This window comes from Atractosteus spatula, chromosome 1 (assembly GCF_055471065.1).
Source record: "Atractosteus spatula isolate fAtrSpa1 chromosome 1, fAtrSpa1.hap1, whole genome shotgun sequence".
Lineage (NCBI taxonomy): Eukaryota > Metazoa > Chordata > Actinopteri > Semionotiformes > Lepisosteidae > Atractosteus > Atractosteus spatula.
The window spans coordinates 58,690,512-58,706,650 of NC_142706.1; the positions used below are offsets into that span (position 1 = coordinate 58,690,512).

Below are 16,139 nucleotides of genomic sequence, written 5' to 3' on the forward strand. Positions count from 1 at the left end.
AAACACGTTTAAGAGCTGGGAACAAAATTCATATTAATATTGGTATGAGGTCAACGGAGGGTTCGATTGTGTAACTGAGGGCTCAGCTGGAACAAAACCCAGCAGGTGAGTGGGTCGCCAGTGGGAACCGCTGGTCTACAGGGGAATCGCCCAGGACCAAGCAAAGGAAAAGGCACAACCCACACGCCGCCCCCCAGCACCGATTTCAAAAATGGTAGCGTCAGCCAATTTTGAACAAGGCAGGCTTTATTAAAATAAAGTGACAGGAAAAATGGCTTTTTTTAAATGTCCATTTAAAAAATAGATTCCAAAAATAAAAACAATTACAAATGTACATGTAAAACAAACCAAAATAGCAACATTTAACCGGATAGTTTATTAATAAATTAGATTAAGCTATTTTACATCAAATCACAATTTATTGTTCACGTTTCTTCCCAACATTCTTCCAGAAGTTCTACAAAGATTAGAAAACAGGATATGTACAGCCATTGGCTTGACATTAGCAGATGCTAGGAGCTGAATGCTACAATGAAAGGTTGACATTCCCCCCCCCTCCCTTTTTTGCAATTTGTCCCTCCTGTAAAAAAGGGGGGAAAATTTTTCATTCCAAACCCAAAAAACCTCTCGCTAGCCAGCACCTCTCAGGAAGAATCCAGTGTATGCCCAAAGAACCCAAGTCTGTGCAAATCACTTCCTGGAGTCAAAGGTCACAGGGGCCACCCACACAGCTCCAGAATGAAATGACTCCAGTGGGAAAACGCTGAAGAACTGGGAGGAAACACCCTCCCACCTCTAGTAACTTGTGGGGGGGGGGGGGGAGGGGAGACAATTGACCCTAAAACTTGAAATGGAAAAATAACTTAGACAGGACCAGCCTGTTGAATCTCTAAACCCAACTGTGCCCCTTTCCCATGTAAAATAAAGTCACCCCCCCCCACCACCCCCATCCAACTGCGGTTCACGCATGTACAGCAACAGAAGTGGCCAGAGATACACCCCCCCACTTAAAAAAAACAAGCCCTGCTTTCAGGATGAATCTGGGATATGAACCTCAACTCCTTTGCTGGAAAACCCAGTTGGCAATTCCGGCCTGGGACACAGCACCACTCTGGCCATACGCCCCAGGAAAAAAACTCAAAACACATGGTGTTGTACAACGACTTTAAATCAGATTTCAAGGCAATGCACTGCATGACCCCACAACCCCCGATTTAAGGTAAAAGTCTTCAGGACAAGAGATGGAGTAAACTTCAGTCTGCATGACGAAACCAGCTCGAATTCGGAGTCCAGGCTACACAGAGTGGCGCAGAAAAACGACACCCACCCCAGTGCTATCCCATCATGCCTCCGCAACGCTGGACCTGACGTCGTTCCATGCTGGGAGTGACGGGAAACCATTTGCAAAACTACTTTGAAATAAAAGATGGGGTGAGACCCCCCCCAAGGGCTTTGATCATGTTGTTGCAAAAGGAGAAACATTTAACACCTACCCCCTCCCCACCCCCAAGCAGCACCTGGCTTGATCTCCATCTGAGCTACCCGGCCGCAGCAGCTCCCCAGCCACAGTCTCTCTGGAAGCATGGTTACCCACGGCCAAGTCGCAGGAACTATTCGCTCTACCCCCCTGACCGGGGAGAGGGGTGGGACGCAGGAGGGAGAAAACCAAGCCATGCTGTAGCCGTGCTTCAGAACCACTGCAGACAAAGGCTCAGTCTGCACTATAGCTGGAATAAAGAGAGATCGCTGCTTGAGCTATATGGAAGCAAGCCCCTCCACTAGGAAGAGATCTGGCTGGCATCTGAACACCCCCGGGAGCCTGGAATTCAGAAAATCTCCTTCCTTTGGAAACAAACAAAACGGGCATCCCACACGCCCCTGCTCCTCATGAACTCCCCAGCCCCTGGATAAATAACAGTACATCACATCAATAATAAATATTGCAGGATTCGCCCGAGTCCGGACTCCCGGCCAGATCAAGTCAGGAACTTGGGAGAACCGGACGGACGAGATGAAATGGTTTCGAGATGAAATGATGAGCCAAGACGTTTTCCAGTCAGTCCCTTTCCCCACAAACCGCAAGAACACCAAAGGGCTTCCTCTTGCTCCACTGTCCCAGGAATATGACGTCCGAACAGGGACACCGATCCCCACGTCTACACACCTGCAGAACGCCATTCTCCCCATGCCGCACAGCGTTTAAGGGCTTCTGTGCCTCCGTCTCTGCACGTGGGTTTAGATACCAGACCCGGGAGGCGGCCACAAGCCTCTGTACGACCTAGGGCCTAGACAGGAGTCTGGCACATCCAAAGCGCAGCCTGGCTCCCAACCCCCACCTCCACACACACACCATCCCATCTGTAAATTATGTCCGTCTGCGATACAGGAAATGTCCACAAGGGGCGCGCCACTGGTATAAAGCAGCCACCCTCCTGTTTCAATACATCTGACACACCCTCCCGAACAAAGAGCCCTCTCTTGTGCAATGCAGGATTTTACAAGCAACACGCATGCACACCAGCCAATTCCACAGGTGTCCCACCCCCACCCCTCCCCAACACTTACAGAAACACGCCCACACACTGCAAAACAGACGTCTGTGCGCCACCGCGCTGGTGGAAGAAGAATATAACCTTGTATGAAGGTGTGCTCCCCTTAGTGGTCCTTCAGCTCATGCACGGCCACCGCCATTTCCTGGCAGCCTCACTTTTACTCAAAGCGGCACAATTGTTTTTTTTTGGTGAGAACATATTGCAATAAGCTGCACCTTGAGCACGAACTCAAGCTACAGGAAAACGAAAAAGTCAGGGAACCTGCTCATTGGCTGATATGCATGGCACAAAGATCCTGTATCAGGAGCTGGGAGGGACACTTCCATTTTTGGGGTGTTTAGGGAAAGAGGGGGTCTCTACCTACGGTGGAGAAAGAGCATCCAACCCCCCCCCCCTCCACATACAGACTTAACTGCCCCCTGCCCCTCCTCCCCTCCCGCCCCCCGGTGCGCCACGGGGCCCTGCGGCGCCCTGCCCGGCTCACATGAGCGAGCAGCTCTTGGCTTTCTCCTTCTTGAAGGTGGAGGTGAGCAGCTCGGACTTGCTGGGCAGGTGCAGCAGGCGCTTGGAGAGGCGGCGGGCGGGGCTGGGCTGGGCGGGCGGCTGCAGGCGGTTCATGCAGGCCAGGGCGGCGGTGCGGAAGACGCTGTGGATGCTCTTCTCCGAGGTGAAGGCCGAGCACTCCAGGTAGGCCTCGGCACCCAGCTGCTTGGCCATGGCTGAGCCCTGAACAGAGGGTGGGGGGGGTTATTGAAAATCACTCACATTTCATAGCTCCTTTCATCCCGAAGGGCTTCTCTTCCTCCCCCCAGTGAAGAGCAGCACAGGGGAGGAGACAGAAACCAGGGGGATTAAGGAGGAACTTTAAGAAGGACAAACTTCAGAGCACCCCCGCTCAGTGCAAAACATTTAATCCTCTGTGCCCCTCAGTGATGCAAGCGCCCATGGCGTTCCCAAATTTGACACCCTTACTCCAGCCTCACAGAACTCTGAAATTGGTTTATCTCCGATTATGGACTCAGCTGGGACCCAACGCCAGCAGAGACCGGGGTCACCAGCTGGACTGGGGAGAGACCTATAGAGGGGGCCGAAACCCAGCCCCCGACTGGAGAGGAGACCTGCGGGGCTTCACTAGGGCAGCCATCCAGCTCACCTGCTCGTGGGAGATGGGCACCTGCTTCTGATTGGACAGCTCCATCAGCGTGCAGACGTCCGTGCGCAGGTCCGTCTTGCAGCCAATCAGCAGGATGCGAGTGCTGGGGCAGAAGTCCAGGATCTCGGTCTTCCACTGCAGAACAGGGGGAGGCAGCAGAATACCTAGTCAGCTTCATTCAGGGACACCATTTCACAAAACACCCATGCACATGAGGGAGGGTTACAAAGCTCTGCGCTCGCTAATTCCCCCCAAAAGAAAGGGTGCTGCCAGTGCCCCCCCCTTTTAATTTGCGTCCAACTTGGTGCAAAACTGCAGCTTCAGCAGGTTCATGAAATTAATGCCAAATTCCTGCCATGATCTTACCAGATGCTTAGTGTGCAAAACCTGTGCAAACACTGTGCCAAAGCAATTTTGAATTTTGCACGTTTATAACCGCCCCCCTTAAGCCACGAGCGGTGTGCTGAGCTCGCCTGGCTGGTGTGGAGGAGGAGGAGGAGGGACGGTCACTTACCTTTTTCAGAGCACTGTCGATGGTATCCGGGCGGCTGACGTCAAAGCACAGGAGGACAGCGTCCGAGTCGCTGTAGCAGAGCGGCCGCACGTTGTCGTAATACGGCGAGCCTGGAAAACACAAGGATGGCTTCAGATCCCGGGCAAACCGCAGGGACAGAGCTGGACGCCTGACCGCTGTGTCCACCCGCCACGCACCCGACCTTCAGCACGGAGGGGCTACTCAAGTACAGGACAAGGACGCAACCAGGGGTCATCAAGGACAGGAACTAAGCAATTATGAGTCCATTAACTGAATGGCTCCATTGAGGGACTAAAGGTCAATGAAATTATCCAGAATTAGATGCAGTATTTAATTTTTCTATTAAGATATTTATTTTGTAAATTTTACTCATGCATATTTTGACATAAAAAAGACTCGAATACTCTCTACCTCAGATTTGTTTAATGTTTCTGCTGTTTGGCAAGTGTTTGTTGTGTTCTTAAAATAAAGAGTTGTTTCATTTACCAATTAACTGTCTGGTTTCTTCAGCTTTCACTCAGGAGAAAAAAATCTGCCTTTAAACTTGAAAGAAATAATGATTTGACATTTATTGTGATAATTATCGATATCGACTGATATGAACATTTTTATCGTGATAATGTTTTTGGCCATATCGCCCAGCCCTACTTGCAACTATCGCTCACCTCGTCAGCCACGCATGCAGTCAGGCTACACAAAAGCCTGCATCACCCCCTTGGTCTCATGCCCATTATGTCCCCCTAATGAGGCATAATTAAGTATTGCTGATTAGGTTTAACAGGCTAAGTGCCGTGCAGTTTTTGTGGATTTCCTTTCCACAAACACCCCCACCCCCTACAGAAGTCAAGACTGCTCTGCCATGATCCACATGATCAGCCAAGCCACAAAATACAGGAACTCCCCTGCCTGGTGTCAGGATTCGGGAAAGAGGGTGCTCCATTTAGACTTCATTTGGAGGGATGGAGGTCCTACAACCTCAATTAAACTCCTCCCCCAAGATAATAACTCAGATCCAAATTACTTCGATTGAGTAAGTGACATCCTTAATCAAAATTCCGAAAGAAACCCTAAATGCGTCAGGATGGTGCAAAGGAAAGTCAATTCACATGACCCAGAAGGACTCCCTAGTTTTATGAAACAGGTGGACACAGTGACCAGCGTGCAGAGCTACATGATCATGGCAGTCAATGATGATATTGGTCTTCTGCAATACTTGTTCTATAGACTTGACATTTTATGGACGTCTAATCCTGGAGTATTTCTCGCAGTGCAGGAGAAAACGCATTGCCGCCGTCACTGGGCCCTGTCCTCTCTGGAGATCCAGGTCTGTGTCCAGTTTCTATGGCCACTGAGCCCGTATTGGCCTCCCACATGAGGGGTTCGCTAGTGGGTGAGGGGCGGGGGCGTCTGTGCTGAAAGGGCAGTGATGCGGAGCAGAGCAGGCAAGCCGTGAGCACCGAGAGGGATCTCCCATCAATAACCCCTGCCACCCACAGACTGGAAGAGCCCAGCGGAGAGCCTCGATTGTTATCTACAGCGCGGGGGTGGGCCCGAGGCCGGGGGACTTCACACGCAGCATTCCTGACCTCTCGTAGCTAGGACAGTTCTCTCCCCTGCTACACCGCTTTCCCAAAGACCCGACAACCACCGCGTGATCGTTAAACGGGATATCCAAGACCTTGGCATCTTCAAGACAATGCAGGAAAGCAAGCGCAAGTGTTTGGATAATCAAATGCACAACTCCTTCATTCCCGGCGCATACAAGGCGGTTAGAGCTGTGGAGTGCCCTTGTAAAGCCACTCATTGAGCAAAGCGTAACATTTCCATGGAAATACTGCGGTCCTGGAATCGGTCCAAGGAGCACTCATTACACTCCAGGGCTTAAGAGAATGCTCTTTCAGCCTGTCGGCGCACGACAAAGCTTTAAAGTCTCCCATATCGCAAATCCTCCATGTCAACCCAGCAGATTTCCTGCAGAACTGGGAAACAAATCCCAGGACCTGAGTGCGAACAGATGACACTTGACATACGGCAGGGCAGGAGTGTGGAATAAGATACCCAGCCACAAGATCCTCATCAATTAATCTACCAAATATTCACTTAGCAGTTTTTATGTTCCACTTCACAGCTCATTCTTCAGGTGAAAGTTTTGAACGGGCTTCAACAAATGACATCTACTAGTGATCAGCTAAAAGGGCTGTGGGGCTGATGAAACGGGCCGACTACAGACTGAACCCCACAGTCTTACTGTTCAGGACTGCTGGATCAGTGCTACTGAGCACTAAGAAAGTGACTGAACAGGGTTCAAGCTGGTCCATCTGGGATATGAGGGCAGCTTATTAAAAAAAACTCCGCTTCAAATTGGACATTTTTCTCAAGTGTTTCATGGTGCAGTTTTCAACCACACACACACACCTCCCCAACAGAGACCTGAAAAAAAATCCTAAAATAAGTTTCAAAAGCCGTTCCCCAAAGAGCACGCCCACTTTTCAATGCCTTTGAAAATGGTTCTGTGCCTGGATCTAAAATTAAACCACCTCGAAAATGTTCAGACTGAAGGGCTGGTGCTGTAGCTGAGTCACCAAGCAAAAACCAGCCCTGTTGGGAGAGGCTGAGGAGAGAACAGCCTGTTGCATGATCTGTACCGAGCCAGCTTCCTTTAAAACAGGAACAGTGCACCAAAGCATCTCGATTTGCACCAGGAGGCTCAGAGAGCCTGGCAGTCTTCAGCCCATACTCCCTGCCCAGAACACATTTAGACATAAAACAGGGAAAATATGCCAGAGGCCAAGGAGGTCAATGATCCTGGCCTTTCCTACCAGAGATTTATCCCCGAGAGAGAGAAGGGGAAATCTAGCGAGCCTGTCCCACGGGATAGGGGGAGGGAGAATCCCTTTCCATTTTGACATTCCACAGCCAGAATCAGGAAAGGGACAGGGAGATGTGCGACGCTCCCCCAGATAGAGCAAAAAGAAAAACCAGCTTCAGGGTGCAGAAGCAACCCAGTCCCCTGCATTCCCACAACCCAGAAGTCCAACATGCTGGGAAAGTCCACACGAGGCTTAAATCTGAACAGTAGATGAGCTTGTGGGGATCTAACGAGTGACCAGGACATGTGCTTTTCATCTATATTGACAGAAGTCCAGCAGGCGCCGATCCGACACTTGTATCCTGAACTCTCCGAGGTCATGCGGTTTTATTTTGCCATTTGAAGTGGAGCCTCGCACAAGGTGAAAACACCCAGGAGAACAGATGCTTGGGGGGGGGTTGAGGCAGGTCTCGTCAAGCACTGAGGTTTCAGACCCCCAGTTATTTTACACCCCCCCCCCCCCGGACCGCAGCAAAAGGGCTCATTCATCAACCCTCCCGCAGGACTAGTCCATTAACGAGAAGCTGCCAGAAACCGCTTCCCAACATAATTCCTGGAAACCAGACCCGACTGCCGCATCCTGAGCCCTGACCCCGGGAAAGGCACTTGCGTCTCATCCAGGCCGATTAAAGGATTTGGCTGGCTGAGAGAAAGTACATCCCGCTATCCCGGAGCCAGGCCCAGACACATCAACAGCCAGAGGGCTCTGAGGAGCAGCAGCCTCCCTGCCCGCTCAGGACGCTGCTGGGAACGGGCCGAAGGAGCTGAACCTCTTCGGTCTTGGGCAGAGACGACCGGGAGAGGGACCCGACGCAAGAGTAGAAAGTCCTCTTTCACGAGCCAGAGACGCTGCGTTTTCATCACGCAGACAGCAGGCGGACGCAAATCAGGTTGACGGGATATTAGATCCATTAAATCCAGGGGAGTTAACTCTACAAGGCGCAGGAGTCAGACCTCATTTCAGAATACCCTGTACAGGGCGAGACGGCACATTTAAGAATACACCCCTGTCCTGGACTTCAGCTGGACAACGGCAACCAGGTGCATTCTCGGACTCATGGCAGCGTCCTTCACACGGGCTTCAGGAGCCCTAAGGACTCAATGTTCAAAGACACTGGCAAAGGCAAACCTGAATGTCTTCAGAATCGGCAAAACACAAGCCACACGTACACCAAGATGAAGTGCGCACTAAAGACTAGGACCACCAAGACTAGGAGGTACTTTACACAGAGGGTTGTAGGAGTATGGAACAAGTTACCTAGTCATGTTGAAGTCAACATCTTGGCTGGCTGGCTCACACACACAAACACACACACACAAACACACACACACTGATGCCAGCTGGCAGACTGGTACTGATAAGCTCAGGGACTGGATCCGCCCGAGAATAAGATGCTTCTGCAGGATCGGATTCTCCGTTTGGCACATTCGCTCACTTTATGTAAATGTTATGTCACAGAAAAAAAGGCCTCAGCAATGATGCCGTGACCTCCACACGAGGGCATCGCATAGCACCACACGCGCCCCCCAACGGCAGCCTGGAGAAAGCGCACAGGCAAACCCCCCCCCCACCCCCAGAGCAGCTGTGGTCTGAACTCGGCGGTTTTCCTTGCTCCTTACCAGGCAGCTCCACAGCCCGCTGGTTAAGACGGCAGCCCTGCTCTGCCTGAGCCCAGAAACCAGCCCAGACGGCACCCGGAGTGCAGATAGCTTGCAAAACCGCTGCAGTCCCACACCCAGGGGAAACCAGCCAGTCGACTCCAGAGGCTCCATCAGGGGCTTTAAGAATTCACTGAAGGCGGAGACGGGAGTGAGGAGCCCTCTGGCAGGTAGGGGGGGGCTGAGGGTTTAAGGCAGGGGTCCCCAGACCAGGCTCTGGAGCACCGGCATCCAGCCCAGCTGGGCTCAGAACAGCCTGACCGGCGAACTGGCAGGCTGAACTGCACCAGTCCAGCAGGACGTGTGGGGTACGACCTCGCACCACCCAGCGGCTGGGATCACCTCACCTGGGCCAGCCAAGCAGGGCTCAGAGAACTGACGCAACACAACCCATGATTTCTGCCAGATCTGTCTGGCATCGGAGCCTCCAGGTTTCACACGCAATCTCGCAGTAGAAACCGCAGATGTAAACATGCAAAATAAAAAAAAAAAGAGGAGGAGGCCATACAGCTGCGCTAGGACCTCTGAGAATCACTCCCCACACAATCATTCCTCGGCCCTTCACGTCTGGACACCAAACACTGACCCCTCTTGGCCACACAGCACCCCTGCTTCACTGAGCACTCGTACCCATTGAGAAGTGAGAGTACAGGGTCACCCCTGATCCCAGTCTACAATGAGGGGCTCCATCTGAAGCGCCTGCTCCAAGGCATGAGGGTCTTCACGCAGAGCGGGGGGGATCGTTGGAGGTACCAGCCAGTCAGCTCTCGGCGTCGGCGGTTTTGAAAGCTCCCGGAGCTCCGCCGCCTTTCAGACCTGGCGACGGCTTTCCGTGACGTGACTTGAAGCAAATCCGGATTTAAACAAAACAAGACGTGCGCCCCGAAGCCGCTCAAGGCCTGCTAAACCACGGTCATCCTTCCGCGGGTTTCAATCCGAACCTGAAGCCCGGCGATTACCTCCACGCGTCTCCGCTGCCGCCGTACGGAAGCCCTTATCGGCGACGTCAAGAAACGACCTTTCCGTTTGTTCGGGGGAACACTCCCGGGTGAGCCACACTCCTTAAAAGCGCCTGAACAAATGTTGCCCGAGTCAGGTAACACGTCTGAGCCCTCCCGCACTCGCGAGTGTCATGACATAAGACCCGACCCCCATCCCCGCACAGCGGAAGTCTCGAGCGGCCTCCGGCCGGCGGGCATTCCTGCGCCGGCGTGTTGAAAGCTCGTCAGCGACCCCGGCAAAGGGCGACAGTTTATTGCAGTTGAACGGTGTTCAGGGGGAAGCGGGGGTCACTGAGAGCGGTTTTGTTTCAGGGGGACGGGACGGGGTAGCAGGCTTTGCAAGCGACCGCGGTGCTGTCGGTCCGGGTCGGGAAAACCAGGATGTTGTACTTCAAAGCCGCCTCTACTTGGGTCCCGTCCCGGGGTTAGGATCGTCCTGGCTAGAGGAGCGATTCGAACACAACCCATTAAACATCCTCCCCCCTCCCACCACCACCCCGCACACGAGAGTCCGTGGATTCGCATCGCCTTGCAGTATGAAGGATCATTAAGCTCGCAAGCCGCGTCGCAGGAATCTCAATATCCCAGCCGACCGCACAGCGCGCAACACAGTGAAAGCACCTTCGGTACACCGTGGGGATAAACACGAGCCCAGTCCCGCCGTGGGAGCCGCGCGCCTGTGAGGGCGGTGTTGCGCGCTCGGATAATTAAGGGAGATTAGTCAACTAAGCGAGTCCTCATCACCCTGGGTGCATCTAGACTGAAGCCCCTCGCGGGCTGGTGTGCCTTTTCCATATTTGCAATGTTAATACACAAGCTTCAAAGCCCGCGCTGTATTCAGAGATCGGGGGGGGGGGGGGGGGGGGGGGGGCTACACAGGCCCGAGACGCCCGTCCTCGTCTGCCTCAGCGCGCCGCTGTGACACCGGGCCCGAACCCGGAACCACTGCGGCTCAGCACGCAGCACAGGAAGGGAAGCACTCGGGGCGCCGCTGGGCTTCATCCCCACAGTAAATCGCGATGACATTCAGAAAACAAAAGATAAATCGCTCCAAGAGACAAGCTGTAGAAATCCCGCAGACTGACGAGCCACCGAGACCAGGAGGACAGATCGAGACCATCCCACACGCACTCGCGAGGGGGGCGTGTGCCCCAGGAGGGAACAGGCTCTTCTGCAGTCAGCCTAAGCCAAGAGATGCTGCCGAACCCCAGTGACACGCCACCGCCGTGCGCATCTGTATCCTCGGCGCCGTTCTCGTCCCCGCCCGGAGCCCGCCGAGCCGGCATCGGCACCGCTCGGCACCCCGGGCCAAACCCCCCGCCCACGTCTTCACCGGAACACAAGCCCAGGCTGGGCTGTCACCCCGTCAAGAACACACCAAGATCAAGGCCAAGCCCGAATCCGCTCGGAGCCCCCCTCAGTCTCCTTCAGGACCTCGCTAATGAAATACAAACAGACGCCGTTGCGCTCTCCGGAACCGCCGCCCGGCTTCCGCCTGCAGCACGCCGGCACGCGCTGCTCACCCCCCTCTCGAACCCGCGGCCACGGGGGACACCCTCAACCCAGCTCGCCCGTTCAGAGCGGGACCCGGGGGAGCCCCTGGGGCGGCTCAGAACTTTCACCCGAGGGCGCTCGCGGGGGCCGGCTGCAAACTTACCGGACGTGTCCCAGAGGCTGAGCTCCACGCGCTGCTCCTCCAGCTCGAGGCAGGCGGTGTAGTTCTCGAACACCGTCGGCACGTAGGTCTGGGGAAGAGCAAAGACAGGCTCGTGGACATCCGTGGCATCGCCGCGCGCCGGACTCGGCTTAATCAAAGGCAACAGCATCACAGGTCTCGAAGCGGGAGAACCCCACGACTGACAGCTGGTGTGTAAATGAGCTTTTCCCCTCTCGGGCTGGTGGGCACTTTGCAATAACCCCCCCATGAGTAACACAGCTTGGCGCATTAGCGGTTCGTGTCAAAGACACTACGTACTCGGGAAGGCAAACGCACATGGTGGTTCAACTCGCTCAGCTCCTGCCCGAGGAACGGGCGCCTAGCGTGAGCGAAGGCTGGAGGGAGCCGCGACATTCCCACGCCAGGGAAGCGCTTCGCCAAGCACAGCGAGCCGAGAAGCGCCGTGTCATTCAAGCGCTGCAGGCGCAGTCCCCCCCACTAGTGCGTGGCTGTGTCGGGGACACCGCGACAAAAACCCTGAAACACGCGTGTGATCGGGGGGCGCGCGAGGGATGAGAATTTGGGGGGGGGGGGTAATCGCTCAGGTCTAAATGAACGTCCAGGTAATCAAGACGGCGCAGTAGCACAACAGGTTAATTAGCTCTGTTTGGAAACGCAATGCTAGACAGACGAGAGACAACCCGCAGCTTCGGAAAACGGCGAGTCAGCCGGAAAAGGTTTAGCAAAACCACGCAGAAACAACCGGGGGAGACAGCAGCGGGAGAGAAACCGCTTACCTCGGGGTAGCAGTCCTTCGCAATGACTTGTAACATGGCCGTCTTTCCGCATTGCACGTCTCCGACCAGAACCAGCTTACAGCGCACGACCACGGGCTGCGCGTTTCTCCTCTCCTTCATCGCGAATCGACGGCAGAAGCCAAAATCCAACGCAAAGAAAAAAAAAAGCGCAACCCAGGCGTCTTCTCTTTCAGGAAAGTAAAAACAGAGATATCTAGGAGTCTCCTCGCAGGGACCGCTATTCCACACCGCCCACCAGCTCGCAGGACGCCTCTACAGTCCGCAGCGGTCGAAGTGAAGCGGCTGTGCAGCCGCAGCGCTTTAAATAGCCTCGCCAGCCAATCAGCGCGCAGCTCGTCCTGCCCAGACTACCTTCCACGTTCCGCTGCCCCCCGACATTCCACAGCTCCCCGCGCGCTCGGGAAGCACCTAGCGCGAGCGGCAGCTAGCCGGCGGTCCGCGCGCCAGACCGCGAGGGTGTCGCAAAGCGGTCGGACCCTCGCGGTCTCGGCGCGGTCACACGCCAGGCTCTTACTCCGTTGCGCCATGCGGGTATTTCTCTAACGGGGAAATTACTGGTGTGTGTGTGTGTGTTGGTTGGTTGGGGGGGGGGGAGGTACAGACTGTCGAATTTCTGAGCCCAGGAAGGATGGGATTGCCTCCCTCCCTTCGCCGGAGTAAGATGAACACGCACGAGTTTCAGAAACGAGGACAGTTTCGCTCGGCGTTGCTGATCCGGACTCGTGTTTGTGAAACAATTTCCGTGTGATTAGTGATCCATTAGCCGGCTAGTCTAAACACGTAGCCGGTGGACCGGCCTTTGACATGCAAATGCGATCACCTGCTTATCTCTGCCCTCGGCAGGCTGGCGTGTCTGGAGAGGGGGGTGCGCTGGTCGACACGGTCGGTTCCCAAACCTCGGCGGCAGCGGACGTTTCAGTTAGTAATAATAATGAGCAGCCCCGCTAATCGCAACGCACCCGGAGGAAACCCACGCCAACACGGGGAGAACATGCAGACTCCCCACAGACAGCACCCCGGGTCCAGAACTGAGCCCAGCCCAATGCTGACCGCTGCCCCACAGTGCCCACTCCCGTCAGCAGTGCCATTGCAAAAAACACTTACAGGCTTCGGTCTAGTTTGTTGTGGTGAAGTTTGGGAGGGGGTCTCTTTTCAGACGCCCCTCTTGAACAGACAGTCGTGCAGCCAGAGCAGGCTGGTGAAACTGGTCCACAGCACTGTAACGAGTAGGTAGAAAGGAAGCAGACAAGAGGAGGCTACTGGGTTGAGTCCAGTCCGCTTGGGCGTGAGTAATAATTGATCAGAGGACCTCATTCAGCTGGTTCATGGAAGAAGCCAGAGTATCAGGCTTCAGCAACATGCCTTTACACAAAACTGTGTGTGCAGAAGGGCCTCGTGTTCTGGCTTTAAGTGCAAGTCTGCTTCCAGTTCCGTTCAGTCTGAAGAAGTCCGCAGGGTTGCCTTAGGGGTCTGAGTGTAGTGCTTCTGAGTACAGGCAAGCACTGCACTGCATGGACTTCAAGGGTCTGAGAATGAGCAATACCTCTGCTGTGTTCCATAGTGAGATGACGTGGCTTGATCGTGTGTCAGGTTCCTTCTAGAGTCTTCTCTGGATTGCGTCCAGAGGAGATGCCTCACCTGAGAGCAGCCTCCTGGGATCAATAACCCAGCGAGCCTGATAACCTGGTGATTTCAAGCGCTGGGAAGCTTGGCTCTGGGCTTTGAAAGTACAGAAAGTTTCAGACAGCGTGGTTCTCTCGAAACCCTTCACCACAGAACAGTACTGCTGTTATTATTTACTGTATTTGTTTTTCATTATTTATCCAAAGTGTGTTATTTCAGTGCTGTGGGGTGTCTTCACGAGAAAAGAGAAGAACAGAAGACGCGTTCTGCAGTTATTTCAGTTAGCAGAGGAGAACGGGTATTGGACTACAGTCTCTACAGCTTTACAATGCAGTCACAAGGGTGAGTGCAAGAGCTCAGTTTATAGAGGGGCCGAACCCAGCGAACACAGAGCATGACAGGACTACACTCTGGACAGGGGGACTGGCTATTACACACACACGCTCCAGCATACACCAGCAGATACACATACATGCTCCAGCATACACCAGCAGACACACACACACGCTCCTGCATACACCAGCAGACACCAGCAGACACACACACACGCTCCAGCATTCACAAACAGACACACACATGCACACTCGAACACACACTTATATACATGCATGTATGCACACACATTCACATGCATGCATACACACTCAAGCATACATCAGCAGACACACACACACGCTCCAGCATTCACAAGCAGACACACACACATGCTCCTGCATACACCAGCAGACACACACACACGCTCCAGCAGACACCAGCAGACACACACACACACTCCAGCATACACCAGCAGACACACACACACGCTCCTGCATACACCAGCAGACACCAGCAGACACACACACACGCTCCAGCATTCACAAACAGACACACACAAGCACACACGAACACACACTTATATACATGCATTCATACACACTCCAGCATACATCAGCAGACACACACACATGCTCCAGCATTCACCAGCAGACACACACACACGCTCCAGCATTCACAAGCAGACAGACACACATGCTCCAGCATTCACAAACAGACACACACATGCACACACGAACACACACTTATATACATGCATGTATGCACACACATTCACATGCATGCATACACACTCCAGCATACATCATCAGACACACACACACGCTCCAGCATTCACAAGCAGACACACACACGCTCAAGCATACATCAGCAGACACACACACGCTCCAGCATACACAAACAGACATGCGCGCACACACATACATGCATGTATACACACACACTCAAGCATACACAAAAAGACACACACTCAAGCATACACAGATACACACATGCACACACACATATGCACACGTGCACACACACGGACACACACTTATATACATGCATGTATGCTCACACACACTAGGGGAATATAAGGGGAATATGCAAACTCCACACGGAAGGATCCACAAACTGGAACTGAACCCAGTAAACAAAAGCTTTCAGGAAACAGCATGAACTGCAAAACCAACAGGAGGCCTTGCCTTGCACCATTTCAGACCAAAAGGTTTGCAGGAGGTGTAAAGAAGTTTTTTTTGTTTTCTCATTAGAGTTCCCATGTGCCCAGAAGCCTCGTCTCCCCTGAATTTCATCCCTGTTAACCTGATCGCTTGCCTTTGTCTTGGGTCTTCCGTCTCAGTACCGGTGGATCTGGCTTCGGGAGGAGCTTTTAATTTGCTCTCCTGGCTCCGAGCTGATGAGTTAAAGGAGGTGAAAATCCAATCATTGTGTGTTTCTCTGTGATTTCATTGTGGACTCCAGACAATAGGGAGATAGCGCTCTCTCAATCAGCAGGGCTATTGATTAACAGTGGTCTGAGGGCGCATCTAGGTATTGATCAAAGACCATGTGGACCCTCTTCTTGTCTGTCTGCTCCACTGGCCTTGGATACACAGATAAACAACTGCAGAGCTACTGGTTTTTCTCCAGTAGCTGCTTTCTGTACCAGTTAGATCAATAATCAATATTAATTACTGTGTCTCCAACCCTCTCTTCCACAACAACAAAATGTCAGGAGACAGAGGCCGAGAGATGTTTAGCTCAGTAAATTCCAAGTTAAAAATCATTATATTGGCTAGGGATTTTGGAAACGAAGTCAATTCCCAATTTCTCTCTATGTTCTCCATGAAGAGGTATTTCAACTGATCAGGGGTCGGTGTTGGAGGATGAACCAAGAAGAGGCTCCTCTCCTTTTTCCAATGGAAGATAAGATGAGATCACTTTATGAGCCCTATACGATTTCTTGCATTGGGAATTT

At 53.2% G+C, this 16,139-nt stretch overlaps 1 protein-coding gene across 1 annotated transcript; it reads right to left on the bottom strand.

Annotated features, from left to right (window-relative positions):
• Nucleotides 1–228: 228 nt before the first annotated feature.
• Nucleotides 229–12,732, bottom strand: LOC148841379 (rho-related GTP-binding protein Rho6). Its single transcript, XM_088924150.1, has 5 exons — nucleotides 12,224–12,732; nucleotides 11,427–11,514; nucleotides 4,220–4,329; nucleotides 3,706–3,840; nucleotides 229–3,278 (listed from the first exon to the last, which is right to left on the bottom strand). Exons 1-5 carry the CDS (start codon nucleotides 12,341–12,343, stop codon nucleotides 3,033–3,035), a joined length of 699 nt encoding a protein of 232 aa, XP_088780276.1. The 5' UTR covers nucleotides 12,344–12,732; the 3' UTR covers nucleotides 229–3,032.
• Between the last annotated feature and the right edge of the window lie 3,407 nt (nucleotides 12,733–16,139).